Source organism: Chinchilla lanigera, unplaced genomic scaffold (assembly GCF_000276665.1).
Source record: "Chinchilla lanigera isolate Chin_1 unplaced genomic scaffold, ChiLan1.0 scaffold00074, whole genome shotgun sequence".
NCBI lineage: Eukaryota > Metazoa > Chordata > Mammalia > Rodentia > Chinchillidae > Chinchilla > Chinchilla lanigera.
In genome coordinates this window covers 3,591,154-3,608,540 of record NW_004955475.1, presented here as the reverse complement: position 1 = coordinate 3,608,540, position 17,387 = coordinate 3,591,154, and the positions used below count along the sequence as shown (strand labels likewise).

At 34.1% G+C, this 17,387-nt stretch overlaps 1 protein-coding gene across 1 annotated transcript in view; it reads left to right on the top strand.

Annotated features, from left to right (window-relative positions):
• Faah2 (fatty acid amide hydrolase 2) overlaps positions 1-15,479 on the top strand; it is a 141,859-nt gene extending 126,380 nt beyond the window's left edge. Inside the window, exon 11 of the mRNA XM_005401548.2 lies at positions 15,071-15,479. Within this exon, the coding sequence (XP_005401605.1) occupies positions 15,071-15,246 (176 nt within the window). The 3' untranslated portion in view covers positions 15,247-15,479. The remainder of the gene's footprint in view (positions 1-15,070) is intronic.
• Positions 15,480-17,387: the final 1,908 nt, after the last annotated feature.

Here is a 17,387-nt window from a genome sequence, read left to right as displayed (position 1 = left end):
AATGTGTATTCTGATGTTGTGGGGTGGAACACTCTGTAAACTCCTACTAAGTCCATTTGCTCACAAATTTGATTCAGATCTGTTATTTTTTGCTGATTTTCTGACCTATCTCTCTATCAATGGGGTGTTTAGGTCCCCTATTACAATAGTGTTATTAGTTATTTGGTTTTTCATGTCTGTTAAGGTGTGTCTTATATTGTTTAGTGCTCCCATATTTGATGCATACATGTTTATAATTGTTATCTCTTCCTTTGCAGTTTTCCCTTAACAAATATGTAGTGACATTTTTATCTCTTTTGATTGTTCCCCACTTGAAGTTTACATCATCTGCAAACAGAATAGCTACCCCCACTTTTTTCTGGGTTCCTGTCTCATGGAGGATTGTTTTCCATCTTTTGACTTTCAGTCTATGAATTTCCTTCTGAGTAAAATGTGTTTCCTGTATATAGCATATTGTTGGATTTTGTTTCTTGATTCTCTCTGCCAGTTGTTTCTTTTGACTGGTGAAATGAGGCCATTTACATTAATGGTTATAACTGATATGCATTGGCTTATCTTTGTCATGTTGTTTACTTGTTAGTTTTCTAACTTTTCTCTCTCTTTAATTGCTTCCTCTGCTTAAGGGTTCTTTTCTATTGTTGTTCTTGAAATTGTGGTGATTTTATCTCTGTCTAGAATATCTCTGAGTACTGTTTGTAAGGTTGGTTTGGCGCTCATGAAGTGTTTCAGTAGTTCTTTGTTGTGGAAATATTTTATTTCTCCATTAAATTTGAAGGATAGTTTTTCAGGATATATCAGTCTGGACTGGAAGCTGTTTTGTCTCAGAACCTGTAATACTTCACTCCAATCTCTTCTTGACTGGTTAGTTTGTGTTGAGAAATCTGCTGTGATTCTGATGGGTTTTCCTTTATAGGTGATCTGTTTCTTTTCTCTAACAGCTTTTAATATTCTGTCCTTTTGGTGGATCTCTGGGATCTTGATTATTATATGTCTTGGTGTAGTTTTATTTTGGTTATTACTGGTTAGAGTTCTATATACCTCGTGTACTTGTATGTCAGATTCTTTTCCATACTTGGGAAATCTGCTATTACTTCTGCAAATATTCTTTTTGTGGCATTTGTGTTGCCTCCTGCTGTTTCATTGACACCTATTAGTCTTACATTATTTCTCTTTGCCTCATCATGCAGCTGTTGAATGGATTTTTCCTGGTTTCTTTTTAATTTTCAGAGGTGCTTCCTTTTGTGATCATTAGCTGCCATGTTGTTTTCAAGATCTGAAATTCTATCTTCTTCTTCATTCAAGTGGTTTTGTCATGTTTCTATGAAAGTTTTGATTTCCTGGATATCTGCATGAATCTGTTTCATGCATTCCAGTTCCTTCTTATACTGTTCATTTAATATTTCCATCAGTTTCTTATGCTTATCTATTTTTTATGTATGTCTTGTTTAGATGTGCTGAGCAATTTTTTCATTATTGTTGTCATTTCATATTTTACCTGAGAGATTATTTCTGATCTGATTTCTTCTATGGCTTGCTGGAGTTGTTTCTTTCCTTCTGTTGCAATCATTTCAATGATTTCAGGTGTATGATTACTGAGTTCTCCTATGTTGATGTCTCCTTGACTTGTTCTGAGTGGGGTTGAGATCTGAGATTGCATTTTGGTCCTTTGTCTTGTCATTTTTAATACCAGAGTCAGAGTGCCCAGTCTCACTCTTCCCTGGCAACTCACCAAAGGTTGCTAGTGTCCCTGCTTTTCCTGGTTGTCAGACTTGCCCCTTAATACCCCCCCAAGATGGGCTGCTCAGTCTGGGTTCACCAGGAAGTTGGTGAAGTATACTTATTTCTCCCAGGTCTCTGACAATATCAGTGATGCTAGCAGATTGCAGGCTGCCTAATCCAGTGTCCCCAGGCAGCTCAAGGCATGCTGAGGACCAGACACAGGCTGCCCTAGCAGCATGATCACAGACCATATGGTCTCGTGTCACCAGGCATCTCAGGGTGCCCTCAAAACCCAGATGTGAAGCATAGGGTCAGCAGTTTGTGGACTTCCTGATCCAATATCTGCAGGCAGCTCAGGGCATATGCAGGGTAGGCCCAGAGGCAAACTGCAGTGTTAGTGGTTCATGGGCCATTTGAACCAGTGTGGCCATTTGAACCAGTGTTCAGGGAACATGGAGGGTTCATTTGCGGAGTGTAATGGCTGTCAAATCACAGGCCACCTGCCCTACTGTCCCTGTAAAGTTGATGGGGTGTACCTGACTCTCTCAGTGCTCAGCAGTGAACCCGCAATGTTGATGTCAGCAGATCATGGACAACCTGACTCAGTGTCCCCAGATGGATCAGGGAGTATGTGTGTCCCAGATGCAAGCTGCACTGGTGGCATGATCAAGGACAACCTGCTCTTGTGTAATAAAGTAATTCTTACACTAGGGAGACAATAAAATGTTTACATGTGCAAATCTGATTTATTTCACTTATGAGTGTTGCCTCTAGTTGCATCCATTTACTTATAAAAGCCTCGAGTTTACCTTTCTTTATAACTGAGTAATACTCTATTGTATAAAAACACAACATCTCTTTTATCCATTCCTCAGTTGATGAACATTTGGGTTGTTTCCAAGATTTAGTTACAATAAATTGTGATGCTATAAACGTGGGTGCACATATATCTCTGTGGTATGGTGTTTAACAAACAGAAAGAGTAAATAAAATCCAGAATGTACAATAGATATTGTGAGAGGAAAAGAAGCTGCTGAAAAGTAAAGAACAACTTGGATAGGGGAATGGAGAAAATAAGGAAGGGAAAATATATATATTCAAGATAGCTAAGATAATTGTGCTACTAATTTTTACTGATTTATTAAAAGAAATAATTAATGTTTAACTGTTTGATCAATTTTGCATGCCTATATCTGGTAATCTGAGCAAATACTTTGAAGATAAAAATATGTAATATACCAAACATTGTTAATTTCCTATCATCTTGTTTGGAAATTCTGTATTGTTTTTATGGTTTTATATTCTGTTTAAAAATGAAATAAGATAAATAATATGAAATAATTAAAATATAATAACAAATAAAACAGCCATAGAAATATAGTAACAGTCCTTTAAGAACTAGAACAAACAATACACTAAAAACAAAACAAGAGATTGTTTCAAAAATATGTTATGATAAAAATACTTTTTATAATTAAAATTTGTCATGAAGAAGAGTTAAGAGATACAGTAAAAAGAAAGTGAAAAACATTAATAAGGTATAATATAAAAACAAAGTATGTTTGCAGTTGATTTGTGTGACACACTTGTTTAATTTTGATATTAAACTCATCGCAAATATGGTTTGTGGATATTTCCTTTTTTATTTTAAAGGGAGTAGTAAATGAGAAAAAAGAACAATAGCAGCATACGAGCATCACAAACAGAAATGAACAAAGACAAGAACATGAATAGTGATACAGGGTTTCAAGAAAAAATGATAGGAATTAACAGTTCTTGTTATATAACATATCGTTATCTTCGATTACTTTGCTCAGATTACCAGATGTAAGAATGGAAGATTGTTCAAACCATTAAAGAGAATAAGAAAATAATTATTAGATAAAACATCAGAAATAATACAAAGTTTCACTAGACAAGATGGCAGGAATTCACCATGGTTTGTTACCTATTGTTGTCTTCAAAGCAGTTGCTCAGATTACCAGATATAAGCATGCAAAATTGGTCAAAACATAAAAAATTTTAAGCATTAACTGTTCCTTTCAATATGCCATTAGACATCAGCAGTACAGTTATCCCATATATATACACATACATACATATATATACACACACCCACATACATACATATATATACACACACCCATATATATATATATATAGCATTTCTTCTTTCTTTTTTCTTCTTTACCTCATCCCAATGTATGGTTTGTGGATATTTTCTCCTACTCTGTCTCTTTACTTGGCTAATTGTTCCCTTGCTCTGATGAAATGGTTTACTTCATTGTGATTCTCTTTATGTAATTTACCTCTTATTGCTAATATTTTGAGGTCATATAAAAATTAATATCTGCCCAGAACAATGCCATGGAACATTTTCATTTTATTTCTTCTAGTAGTTTTATAATTCCATGAAAAAAATTATCTGTTTAATCTATATCTACATCTCTATCTATACCTATATCTGATTTATTTCATTTTAAATGTATTTTGCAATGACAAAGGAATAAATTTCACTTATTTGCATGAGTGTGTTCTTTTTCTCATAATGTATTGAAAATTCTTCACTTTTTCCTTTTTAATTCTTACCATTTTTAAAAAATCTCAATTAATCATAAATGAATATGTTATTTTGGAACTCTATTCTGCTCTATTTACCAATGTATCTCTTTTTATGCTGTGTATACCTTTTATACTACAGTTACTTTAGAATATATCATGAAATAATAGAATGTGTGATGCTTTCAGCTTTGTTTGTTTTATTCAAGATTGGACAAGTCTTTTTATTGGTATCATAAAAAGTTAAAAATTATGTTTATGTGTCTGTGAAAATGATATTGTTATTTGGAAAATATATTAATGTGAAATATTTTGTGAGTGGAATAGGAATTGTTAATGTGTAGAACACATTGGGTAATATGAATACTTTCATAATATTAATGTCTGTAATCTGTGACTATAGGATATATTTTCACTTATTTGTGTCTTCATGCATTTTTATTACTGTTTTATTTTTCTTATACTATAGGTGTTTTTATGTCTTGAACTAATTTTTTTCCTAAGTATTTTTGTACCTATTGCAAATAGTATTGCTTTTTAATTTTGTTTCAGGGTAGTTTCCTATTACTGTATAGAAACACTACTGATTTTTTGTATCTTGTTTGTATGCTACACTTATTATGTCTAACATTGAGAATTTAGATTGCTTCAAATGTAAGATGAGACTGAATAAACAAAAGTAATGTCTTTTCCTTTTCTATTATGATGGTCTTATTTTGGCTTCTTGCCTACTTTCTCTATCCATGACTTTTATTAATACTAAAAAGCTGTATTATGGTGAGTATCCTTGCAATGTTATTTTTTTTTCCTATACTTTCTAAGATTCTTCTATCTTCTCTTTCTATAACTTCATTTATAATAAAGTTGATTATCTTTAAAATACCCCATAGATCTTGACCTCCTATTTCTTTTTTATTAACTTATATTTCTTTTTTTAGTACCCTATATATACAATTTCTAATGTCCTATATGAGCTCACTAATTCTTCCTTTTTTAAAATCACATTTGCTGCTGAACTTCTGTGGAATATTTCATTTCACCTATTATGTTCTTTATATCGGGGATTTCTAAATTTAATTATTCAATTTTTTCAAACTTCACATTTAATGATGAATCTTTTTTCAAGTTTTAATTTTTAAACTGTATTTTTGTAATGTCGGAAGATTCTTCTAAATACTCATCAGTAATTGCATAAATCATCTTCTCTCAGGATGCATAACTGAAGCTTTGTTAGATTATTTTTGTGGTTTCCTGGATTCTTTGTAAACTGTCTTTATTGCTTTCATTCCTTTCCATCCATTTTTTTCTTTTACTTATTAGCACATTTTCAGTACTTAATAGTTACATTCATCATAGGGAATTTATACATATGATAAGATATCTTAATTCTTTTTTATCTCCTCCCCTCCCTACAACCTTTCTTCCCCTGCACATTTACAAAAGCTGTATTTCCATTTTATTCCTTCAATTTCTTCTTTTCTTTAAATCCCTTTTCCATTGTATCCCTCCTCCCTCCCCCATCTGTTCTCTTTCTTATTTGAACAGATTCTTCCTATTTTCTAATATCTCCCCTACGTTTGGATCCTTATTTATACTTTAGGTTTCTCACACAAATGAAACTATGCAATATATAAACTTGTGTTCTTGATTTACTTCACTTAAGATTATGCTCTCAAGGTTCACCCATTTACCTAAAAATGCCTCAAGTTTATGCTTTTTCTGGGAGAGTAGTACTGCACTGCATATAAATATCAAATTTTCTTTGTCAGTTCATCTCATGATAAGCATATGGGATGTATCCAAGAGGTAGTTATTATAAATTGTGCTGCTATTAACATGGGTGTGCATGGATCATTGTGGTATGATGACTTTAACTCTTTTAAGAAGATATCTAGAAGGGGAATATCTGGCTCAAATGAAACCTCTAGTTTGTTTTGGATGTATTTCCATATTGATTTGTACAGTGGTTCTACCAATCCATACACCCCTCAACAATAAAGTTTCATTTTTACTTGCATCCTGGTCAGAACTTGTTATTGGTTGAGTCCTTCATGATAGCCATTCTTTCTAGAGTGAAGTGAAGTCTCAGTACTGTTTCAATTTGCATTTCTAAAATGGCCAGTGATGCTGAACACTTTTTGATGTTCTTACTATGTGTTTGTACTTCTTCATCTGAGAAGTGTTTGTCCATTTCAGATGTTTACTATTGGAATGGGTTTTTTAATTAATGGAGTCTGCTTTGAGATCTTTATATATTCTAGATATTAGTTCCCTGTCAGAGAGTAACTGGTAAAATGTTTTTCAGATTCTCTAGGTTGATTCTTCAACCTTGGAGGTTTTCTTTGCAGTGCAGAAGCTTTTAATTCAGCTTTGATTCCATTTGTTTATTATATTATTTCTTTCATAATTGCACTTTTAGTTAGAATCCTTTGCCAATATGTATGTCCTCATGAGTTTTACTTTTTCTATCATCCAAAAGATTAAGTATTTTTCTTTTTAATTTATTAAAATTTAATTTTAATATTTAGCTCTTTGATCCACTTCAGTTTTACATTGGTGTATGGTGAAAAATATGGGTCTAGAGTCAATCTTTGGCATATGGATAATCAGTGTTATAGCACCATTTTTTGGAAATGCTATGTTGTCTTCAGTTAAGGCCCTTTTGTCAAAGATAAAGTAGTTGAGTGATCATGGAGATGTTTCTACTTCCACTGTTTAGTTCCACTGATCCACAAGCTTGTTTTGTTTTGGTTTGTTTGTTTTTGATTTGTTTTTTCTCCAATACTATGTTTTTTTTTTTTTTAAATCACTGTAGCTTTGTAGTATAACATGAGGTCTGGGATTACAATGCTCCCTACCTTGCCCTTGTTGATTGGAACTAATTTTGGTATTCTAGATCATTTCTTGTTCTGCATAAATTTTATAATTTTTTCTCATTCCAAGGGAAATTATATTGGTATATTGATTAGGATTGCATTTAATATATATAAAACAGTTTTAGAAGTACAGCTATTTTCTCTATCCAGGACCAGGGGTTATCTTTCCATTTTCTCATATATTCACTGATCTCTATTTTCAGAGTTCCATAGTTTTCATTGTAAACATCTTTCACTTACTTGGTTAGGTTAATTCCTATGTATTTCATTATTTTGATGCTATTGCAAGAGGTGATGTTTCCCTAATTTCTTTCTTGACTAGTTTATTATCGCTTTTCATTTTTGAGGGATGACTTTGTATCCTGCTTTTAGTTCTAGGTATATTTTCATGGAGTTTTCTGTCTTCTATGTAGAGGAGCCTGTCTTCAGCAAATAATGAGAATTGCCTTTCTTCCTTTCCTGGAGGAAGATGTTTCAAAAAATGTACTGAGCAGGAATCGTGAGAGTGGTGTCTTTATCTTGTTCCTGATGTTATAGGGAAAACTTTTAGCTTTTCTCAATTTAGTATGATGTTGGCCATTAGTTTCTCATAGACGATTTTATCAGATTGAGATACAGTCCTATTTCAATTTTCTTTAGAATTTTTTCATGATCAGTGCTGGACTTTGTCAAACACTTTTTCTGCATTTATTAATACGGTCATGCTGTCTTTGTTCTTGGTTCTGTTAATGTGGTTTATTATATTTACTAATTTGTGTATGTTGAGCAATCCATGCATCCCTGTTATGAATCCAACTTTACCATGGTATATAATCTTTTTCATGATTTGTTGCATTCTGTTTGCCAGAATTTTGAAGAATATTGTATCTAATGTTTATTTAAAAGTTTAGCTTGTAGTTCACCTTTTTGGTTGAGTTCTTTTCTGGTTTTGGTATCTAGATAATGCTAGCTTCCAGAAATAACATGAGGAGTATATTTCTTTTCATTTAATTAAAGATGTTGAGGAGTATTGGAATTAGATCTTCTTGAAAGTTCTTGAAAATCAATAGGTAAATCCATTGTCACCTAGACTTTTATTGATTGGTTAGATATTTAGTATTTGTTCAATTTCATTAACTGATATTGGATCATTCGGTATTTTTCTATCTTCCTAATTCATCTTTGCTAGCTCATATGTATGAAGAAATTTACCTATTTATTCTGAAGTTTCCATTTCATTATAGTATTAGCTCTCTAAGTAGTTAACAGCAATATGAATGTTGGAAGATTCCATAGTAATTTCATGCTTTTCTTTCTAATTGCTTGGATTCAACTCTTCTCTTTCCTTATTTTTATAAGTTTTGCTAAGATTTAGTCTATTTCAGTTAATCTTCCAAATTATCTAGTCTTTGATTCATTGATTCTTTAGTCTCAATTGCATTAATTTCTACTTTGGTCTTTGTTATTTTCTTCTTCAGACTATTTTTGGATTTAGATTGCATTTAATTTTCTGGAACATCAAGGTGCATCATTCTATCATTTAATTGAGCTCTCTCTGTTTCTCTGATGTGGGAATTCATTGTTAGAAACTACCCTTTTTGAAATTCTTTCTGTTTATCCAATAGGTTCCAGTATTTTGTACTGAAATTATCATTTGATTGTAGGAATATTATAATTTCTTCCTTAATTTTATTTGTCACCCCTTGATTATTTACGATGTCTGCCTATGTTTTCTACTTTATCTTATTACATTTCTAGTTTCTTAGCATTATGATCTGATAGTATGCATGGGATAATGCTGACGCTTTTTCATTTATTTAAGCATGCTCTATGGGCCAGTATGTGGTCTATTTTGGAGAAAGTACAGTGTGCTGCCAAAAAGAATATATATTCTTCTGTTGTGTAGAGCACTCTGTAAATATCTACTAAGTCCATTTTTGATAGGTATGCTTCAACTCTGATATTTCTTTGATGATTTTTTGTTTAGTTGACCTGTGTATTTGGGACAGTGGGTATTGAAGTTCCCCATTACAACTTTGTTGGTGATTATCTTATTTTTCATGTCCATTAGTGTTTGATTTATGAAGTTAGATGTGCTAGTATTTCATATATATATAGCCATTGTGGAAGAAATTTCAAGGCAATGTAATGTGGTGGTGGCATGGCTACATTCGGGTGAGTTTAGTGAGATCCAGGTCATTGTTGAAAATCAAGAGCAAATGGCCCAGCAGAATGATTTAAATAGTTTTGAGTTTGGTCAGAAAGAAAACTCCATTAAAGTTTCAAACTGCAAAAATGGAGTAGAGGAGATCTGGGTTGTTGAAATAACTGACATTTAAAAGCTAAGTACTTTGGAACTAGAAAATAGAAAGTATGGCCTGAGGGTATTATAAGAACCAGCAGGACTCCACATTTTGTAGCCTCAAAATTATGAAGGAGAAAGACTTTGCTTTGTCAAGAAAGTCTCACAAATCCATGTTCCAGTGCGTACTTTGGCAACACATATATTATAATTTTATGATCCAGAATGTCACTTGTTCCTTGGGATTCAGTTTATAGGGCCAAGCAATCAGTACACTCAACCCCTACAACCAAGAGAGAGGGAAATCTGGCTACTATTTCCAGCTGGGACCAGAATTTGGAATCATTAATGTGGTGCTTATTTTAGTTGCATGCAGAATGTAAGAGTTGTGATAACTGAAAGGCTTCCAACCAGATTTCAGATGAAGATCTGAAATGCCAGGCAATGTGTCCGTCTGAGGTCAGTGTATGAAGCTGTGAGTGTGGAGCCAAAGGTGCAGTGGAGACCACAGAATTTTGGAGCTATCAGAATTGTGCATCATTTTAGGAAAGTCAAAAGGAGTGAGCAAAGCTGGCGCAAGAGAGAACCCATGGGAGATATATCCAGCAGCAGTTTCATAGAGTTAGAGCCATCCTAGCCCTTAGAGTTCACATACTGACATAAATTACCCCAGAAGCTGAACATGGAGCTCTACAATTTAATGTTTTCCCTGCTGAACTTTGGCCATCATTTGGTCCTATTTCTTTCTATCATCCTATTTGTACCTTTTGGAATGAAAATGTTTATTTTGTGCCATTGTGTGTTGAAAGTGTTAAACTTTCTTTCCATTTTTACAGGGGTTGGCAGCTAAGAGTTTGCCTTGAATCATAGAGGAGACTTTGCAGTTGGACATTTCAGCAGTGCTGAAACGATTAGGATTTTGGCATGAGTTTTGGGAGCCGGGGGTGTAATGTTACACTTTGTATTTGGATGTTCCTCCAAAACTTCTTACACTCATAGGTAGGACTTTTCAGAGGTGGCTGCAGCCAGGCTGTGTGATACTGGGATTAAGGCTGTGTGATGCTAAATTATTTCACTGATTGAAACTGGCATAGTTCTTGGTGTTAGTGAATGTATTTATTGAAGACAGAAACCCCAACCTGGGTATGTTTGAAAAGATCACAAGGTTTGTAGCTTATTTGAGATAAAAGAGAAAGGCAGGCTTGCTTTTGCTTCTGCTTCTGCTTACTGCTTCACTGTGTCCTGCGCGCTTTGCCATGGACTATTTCTCCTCTGTGATGCCTCTCTACCATCCCACTGTGCCTTGGACCAGCTCTGTTTGGCCTGAAACCTCTACAAACCATGACTGAAATTAAATTTTCCTCCTTCAATTTTGGGTCCCAGCAATGGGAAAAGATACTAAGACAGTGTCTCTTATTAGTTGATCAAGAGCAAAAGCCCTCTCTTCAAAGTCTGATACTCTGTACTTACACTGGTCAATTCTGTTACCTGTACTTTTAATAATGTATTTACTACCCTAGATTTCTGGTTGAAGCTCTTTTACAAACTCTAATTATTTTTAATTCTATACATTCATGCTTTGCATCTTTTAAAATAGCTTTTTGGGGTTTTATTATATTTCCTTGACCTGCTAATCATTTGTTTTATTAGAATCATTATCATTTTAATTTTTGCTGTTTTCAATTCACTGTCTTACTTATTTGTTTTATTACCTCCATTACTACCATTTCAGATATTTTCCCTGTGTAGCTTTTGATATCTGCCCCCACAATGGCCTTTGGAAAAAATAGCCCTTGCTTTGGTTGAAATGCAAGCTTTTGGAGGCATTTTGCTTCCATGTTTTCTCATTATCTATTGTTTATTCCTATCTGTGCTGAGACTTGCAGATTTCTCATAGTAGGTAGCTTTAACTGATATTGCAACATCTTTAGGTAATTTCTATTTCTCAGAAATGTTCTCCATGTGTAGCCAGCTATTAGATTTTGGGTCTCTCTCAGGATGCAACCACCTCCATTTATTAGGGAGATGTTCTTGCAGCCTGTTTTCCCCAGTAACCAGTTTTTTGGCAATGAGGTGCTTATAATTTATGGCCTCCAGCCAGTCTACATATTGACATAGAGAAATCCAATCAATAGCAACAACTTTGTTACCTTGGCTAAAGTAAAATCAGTAGCAATAATGATAGCATCTAATACAAATTGGATAATTACAAACACTAAGAATTAATACTGTACTGCCTGTAACCAGAGAAATTATATCTATACTTATAGTACAAACTCTAAGACAAAAGAGATATTGATATGCATTTAGTTTCTACTCAATAGAGCAATTCTATATCCATTAATAATTTAGGGTAGGCACAAGGAATTGAACTCAGGACTTCAAACTTGCCCGGTTGGTTCTGCACCACTGAGCTACATACCTGGCCCTTATCCATTAATAATTGAATAGTTTTCAATTTAATAAGATATAGTTGACTATCTTCAGACTCATAAATGTTAATGGTTATACTAGTAAGTATACTAGCGCAGGAATGGGATTGAGAAAATTAGTATTTGAATGATAAAGTAAGAGAAGATGGGAAGAAGACAGTAAAATTGTGGGTTTATACATATCTACCAGCTTGAGAACCTGTTAATGATATAACTGAGGATTGTTTAAGTAGTTGCATGGGGAGTGAGTTTAGGTAGGACTAGATCCTTCATTGCATTGATGATTTCTGACCTGTCTGTGGTCTTGGTGTTAAGGCAGAATCAGGAGAATACCAAGACTTAGTGGGCTCTCATCTTGGAAAGGGCCAAATGCTCAGGGCTCTCCTTTGTTGATATTCTGTTGCCAGCAATCACCATCTCTCTTAGATAATGCTTAAGTGAGTACCAAAACTTTTTGAGGTTACTGCTTGGTCACTAGGTGTAAAATTGATTAGTTTCTCCTCTGTAGATAAGGCTTTCATAAGAGCATGGGATCTCATTGGAATTATTACATGAAGTTGACAATATCAGATCATACCCTGCTCAAATATTCCCGGCCCTACATTTGCTTCATATCCTGGGAAAGACTTAAAGTGAGAGCCAGGAATATGTGGGGTCTCCACTGCACTACTGGTATTAAATGGACCAGGTGCCACCTTCTACAAATAATTACTCACCTGCCCTTGCCTCCCAGCCTGCCTAATTCTGAAGAAGAGCACTGAACTTGAGATGGAAATTGACTAGGCCCTTGTGCCTGGAAGGTCTATTGAATGTTCTTCCTTCAAAGTGATGCTTTAGCTTGTATCTCTAATGTAGCACTTCTCTTTGTATAATGCAGCATTACTGCCAAAGTTTACCTGGTTGCTTCCATGTGTGTTGCTATGCAAACCTGTGGGAGGTTTGATATGTTCAATATAAAGCCCTTCCTTATACCATTTGAATGTGGCTCTTTTCAGTTTATTGAAACTGAAAAGAGTTGGTTGAAAGAGTTTTCTCTGCCTTACCCACATTCAGCAATACTCAAGAAACTATTGTTATCCATGGATCAATGTTTGTTGTGTTTCTGTGAAAATTATTGGAAGTCTAGAATTCCTATTCCTCACCTTGCTAACATCACATACAACTACTCTCACAAAATGTTGGCAAATATTCCAAGACAACTCAATGGGTAAATTTTAATCTTCATAAAGTGATACTGAGATAACTGGATATTCACATGTAAAAGAATGAAATTGGATCCCTGTCTTAGAGCACACAAATAGTCTTAAAATGAATCAGATACCCACACTAGACAGCTAATGCTATAAAATTTTTAAAAGTAACATGAGTAAGTTATTGTGGCCTTCAATTAGTCAAAGATTAATCAGATACAGCACTGAAAGCATATCCAATGAAATAAAATATATAAATAATGGACTTCATAAAAATTAGAAAATTTCCCTACCCCCAAACCACATAAGGCCAGGAGCGGTGGTGCACACCTGTAATCCCAGTACTCAGGAGACTGAGGCAGGAGGCTTGTTGTGAATTCAAGGCCAGGCTGGGCTACAAAATGGGCTCAAGGCCAGCCTGAAATGCATAGCAAGACCCTGTATCAAAAAGACAAAAACAAAAAAAAAACAAAAAAAAACCAAAAAAACCACAAAATAAAGCCAGAAATTAAGTGAAAAGATATGGACTGAGAGAAAATATTTACAAATTCTAAATGCAGTATGTATTTAAACTCCAATATATGGAGAATTCTTGCCGTTCAATAATAATACTTACATTTTAAAACTGGATGATGAATTTCTATATGCATTTCTCTAAAAAAGTTATACAAATGACTAATAAGTGCATAAAATAATTCAACAGTATTACTCAGGAAAATTCACATTAAAATCACAATAGAGTATTACTGAATACTCAATAAAATAATTATGCTAAACAAAATAATAAATATTTATAAGGAAGCAGAGAAATTGCCCATACATTTCTGGTGTAATGTTTCAGAGTCATTGCAGTCTTTTCGTTAATTTGTTCATATGAAATACAAATTTAATAATTGATCAAACATTACACTGTCATTTGCACAGTATAAAAATATATTTATGTCGAAGGACTTATATACAAATATTTAATTATGCTGTTGTTTATCACGGCACCATTAGTCATAGCCAAAAAGGGTTAAACCATCTGTCAATTGGTGAATAAATCATCAAAATTTAGCATATTCATTCAATGGTATACTGTTTACCAAAAAAAGGAACCACTTGGATAAATTTTATAACGTTTTTTCTAAGTTAAAATGTGAGACACAAATACTACATATTGTATGATTCTATTCAGTGGAAATGTCCAGCATGAGAAATCTATGGAGATAAGAATCAGATTAGTTTTGTCTAAAACCTTGGCTAGTAGAGGAATGAAAAAAAATTCTGTCGTGAGTTCAGTTCCCGGAACCGGAGAAAAACCAAAAAAAAAAAAAAAATTTCTGGCTACTATAAAAATAATAGTGTAGGTGTTAAATATGTTCACTGTAATTTAGGATGTTGATTGCATAATTATTTATATGTATTAGCAATCCCTGAATACTACATTTGAAACAGGATCTTATTTTATGTGAATTATGCTGCAACAAATCTTTGTGACATGAATGAGTTACAATTTACAACATGATCTAGTGGAAAACTTTTACAACATGATCAGTTTACAACATGATCTATGGTCATTACACAATGACCATAAGTAAAAGGAAAATCTATGTTTGAGAACATATTATTTTGCTTTAGCATTCATTCTGCTTTTTTCTTTCTGAAAATGCTACCAGACACAATTTAGGAATAGCATGGTGGTAAAATACTCAGTTGGTCTTAGTTGGTCTTAAATATTTGTATTAAGATTCTGAATTCATTTTTTATTAGTTAGGTAACCCTAAATATATTATCTAATTTTCCCATTCTTGTTGTTTCATCAGAAAAATAAATATAATTACTAGCTCCTATTATGAGTTTCTTGTTAAAATTTCAAATATTTAATAGACATAATCTTCAGAAAAGGTATAATCTGATAGTAATTTGTAAATTTCTTGGAAGGTATTGTACTTATTATAAATCAAATGATAGGAAAAATAAGTTTTTAAAGATAGGCCTCCATTTCTCACATTTTTTGTTTGTTTCCTTCAGGTGTCTTCAATGTCTTGGGTTTACCTGTGACACAGTGCCCACTGGGTTTGAATACCAAAGGACTTCCTCTAGGAATCCAGGTTGTGGCTGGACCTTTTAATGATCATCTAACCTTGGCTGTGGCTCAGTACTTGGAGAAGAGTTTTGGGGGCTGGGTATGTCCTGGAAAGCTTTAGCAGGACATTTGCAGGTGAAAGTGTATTTATGAGTATGTTTCTTTTTATTGGGTGAGCTTGAACACCAGCGGGGAAGTAGATACAAAGAGCATAGAATTTATTTACACATTCAGTTATTCATTTATTACACTGTTTTTTCTTACTATAATAGTTATAATTACTTTCTCTTTCCATTTGATTGCATAAGGTGCTCATGTAAAAAGATAAGGGCAATAAAATTTTCAAATGCTGTAGTCTTGTGTTTCATATTACGCGCGGAGAACAAAAGAAGGTAACACTTAATTCTAATGAGAGTATCTTAAGAAACATCATGGAAGAGATTATGCTTAAATTGAGAATAGAAAAGACACTTAAGTGTTTTCCAGCATGGAGTAAAACAATTGCATTTAAAATGACCAAAAATTACAAAATGAAACATAAGTCTTCACAGTATATTTGTGCAGCAGTACATTGGCAGGATAGTTTTGGAACGGCAGAGGGATGCAGATGCAATGAGACCATAACAAGCAAAGGATCTCCAATGCCAAAAGGTTAAAAAAACTATTTCATCTTTTTCTCCAGTAAGATTTAGACAATTGTTCCTCAAAAATTTAAAATAGAAGGGTTAAAGTGGTGCCAGCAGGCGGAGGGTAAGCCCACACCCTCGGCCTCATGGCAGCACTAGTGGGAAGAATGAAGGCGGTGCCAGCAGGAGGAGAGTAAGCCCTCATCCTGTGCCTCCTACATTTCCTCGGGATGACAGTGATGGCTGGAAGAGTGTAAGCCAGCATTCTGCGTGTCCTCCATTGCACCAGGACGGGATTGCCAGTGGGAGGAGAGTAAACACAGCTCTACTCCTTCAGGCAACATCTCTGAACCTTTCCAAACTCTTCCCACAAGCCATTCCCAAAGGCTGTTGAACCACATGGTTAAGTACACTCATAGCAATGAGCACACTACTCAGTATCAAATTCTGTCCTGGTTACTTTTCTGTCATGGCTGAGACAAAATATGTTACACTCAAAATTAAGGAAGGAAAGGTTTATTTAGCTCACAGTTTGTGGAGAATTCAGTACATACTCAGCTGGCTCCAAGTCAGAGTAGCACATGGCAGAGGGCAGCATAAATGGTGGCAGAAGACAGCAAAAGCACCAAGAGCGAAAGAGGAGGGGTGACAGCAGAGAGCAGGCCTCTTTCCCTCTCTTATACTGTAAGCAAGCTACGAGCTCCAAGGAGGATGTAGCACTCACATCCATAATCCCAGCGTTGGAGCATGAGTCAATCATAAACTTTAGAAGCCCACTCCATGACTGAATGAGGCTTTTGGGGGGGACATCTAGACACAAACCATAACAATATATTGTCCCATAGGATATGCTTAAGTAAATGTAAAAGAATTGAAATTATCCCATGCATATTATCTGACCATAGTGCAGTGAAATTGGAAATTAGTGACAATAGAAACTGCAAAAACTCCATAAACATTTTGAAATGAAATTAAACTCTCCTGAACAACCAATGGGTCACAGATGAAATTAAGGGAGAATTTGAACAATATCAATAATCAAACAAAAATGCAAATATAACATTGAAATCTGTGTGACCCAATGAAAGCATCTCTCAAAGGAAAATTTATAGCAGTGAATTATCAGATAAAGAAAACAGAATGGGCACAAATAACCAACCAAATGAGACACCTCACACTTCTAGAAATAGAAGAGCAGGTCAAGCACAAAGCACATACAAAGGGGGAAATTATAAAGATCAGAGCAGAAATTAAAGCATTTCAAAGTAAATAAACAATACTAACAATCAATAAATCAAAGAGTTGGTTCTTCGAAAGAATAAATAAAGTTAATAAGTCCCTAGCCAATTTTATCAAAAAAGGAAAGAAAAACATCCTAATTCGTGCAATAAGGAATTAAAAGTGTGAAATCATTACAGATCCAGTGGAAATTCAGAAGCTCATCAATACCTACTTCAAAAATCTTTACTCTCATAAGATGGAAAACACAGAAAAAAATGGACACTTTCCTAGAAACATATCAATTACAAAAGCTGAATCAAGAACATATAAATATTCTCAATAGGCCAATATCAATTAGTGAGATTGAAAATGTAATTGAAAACTTACCACCAAAGAAAAGCTCAGGTCCAGGTGG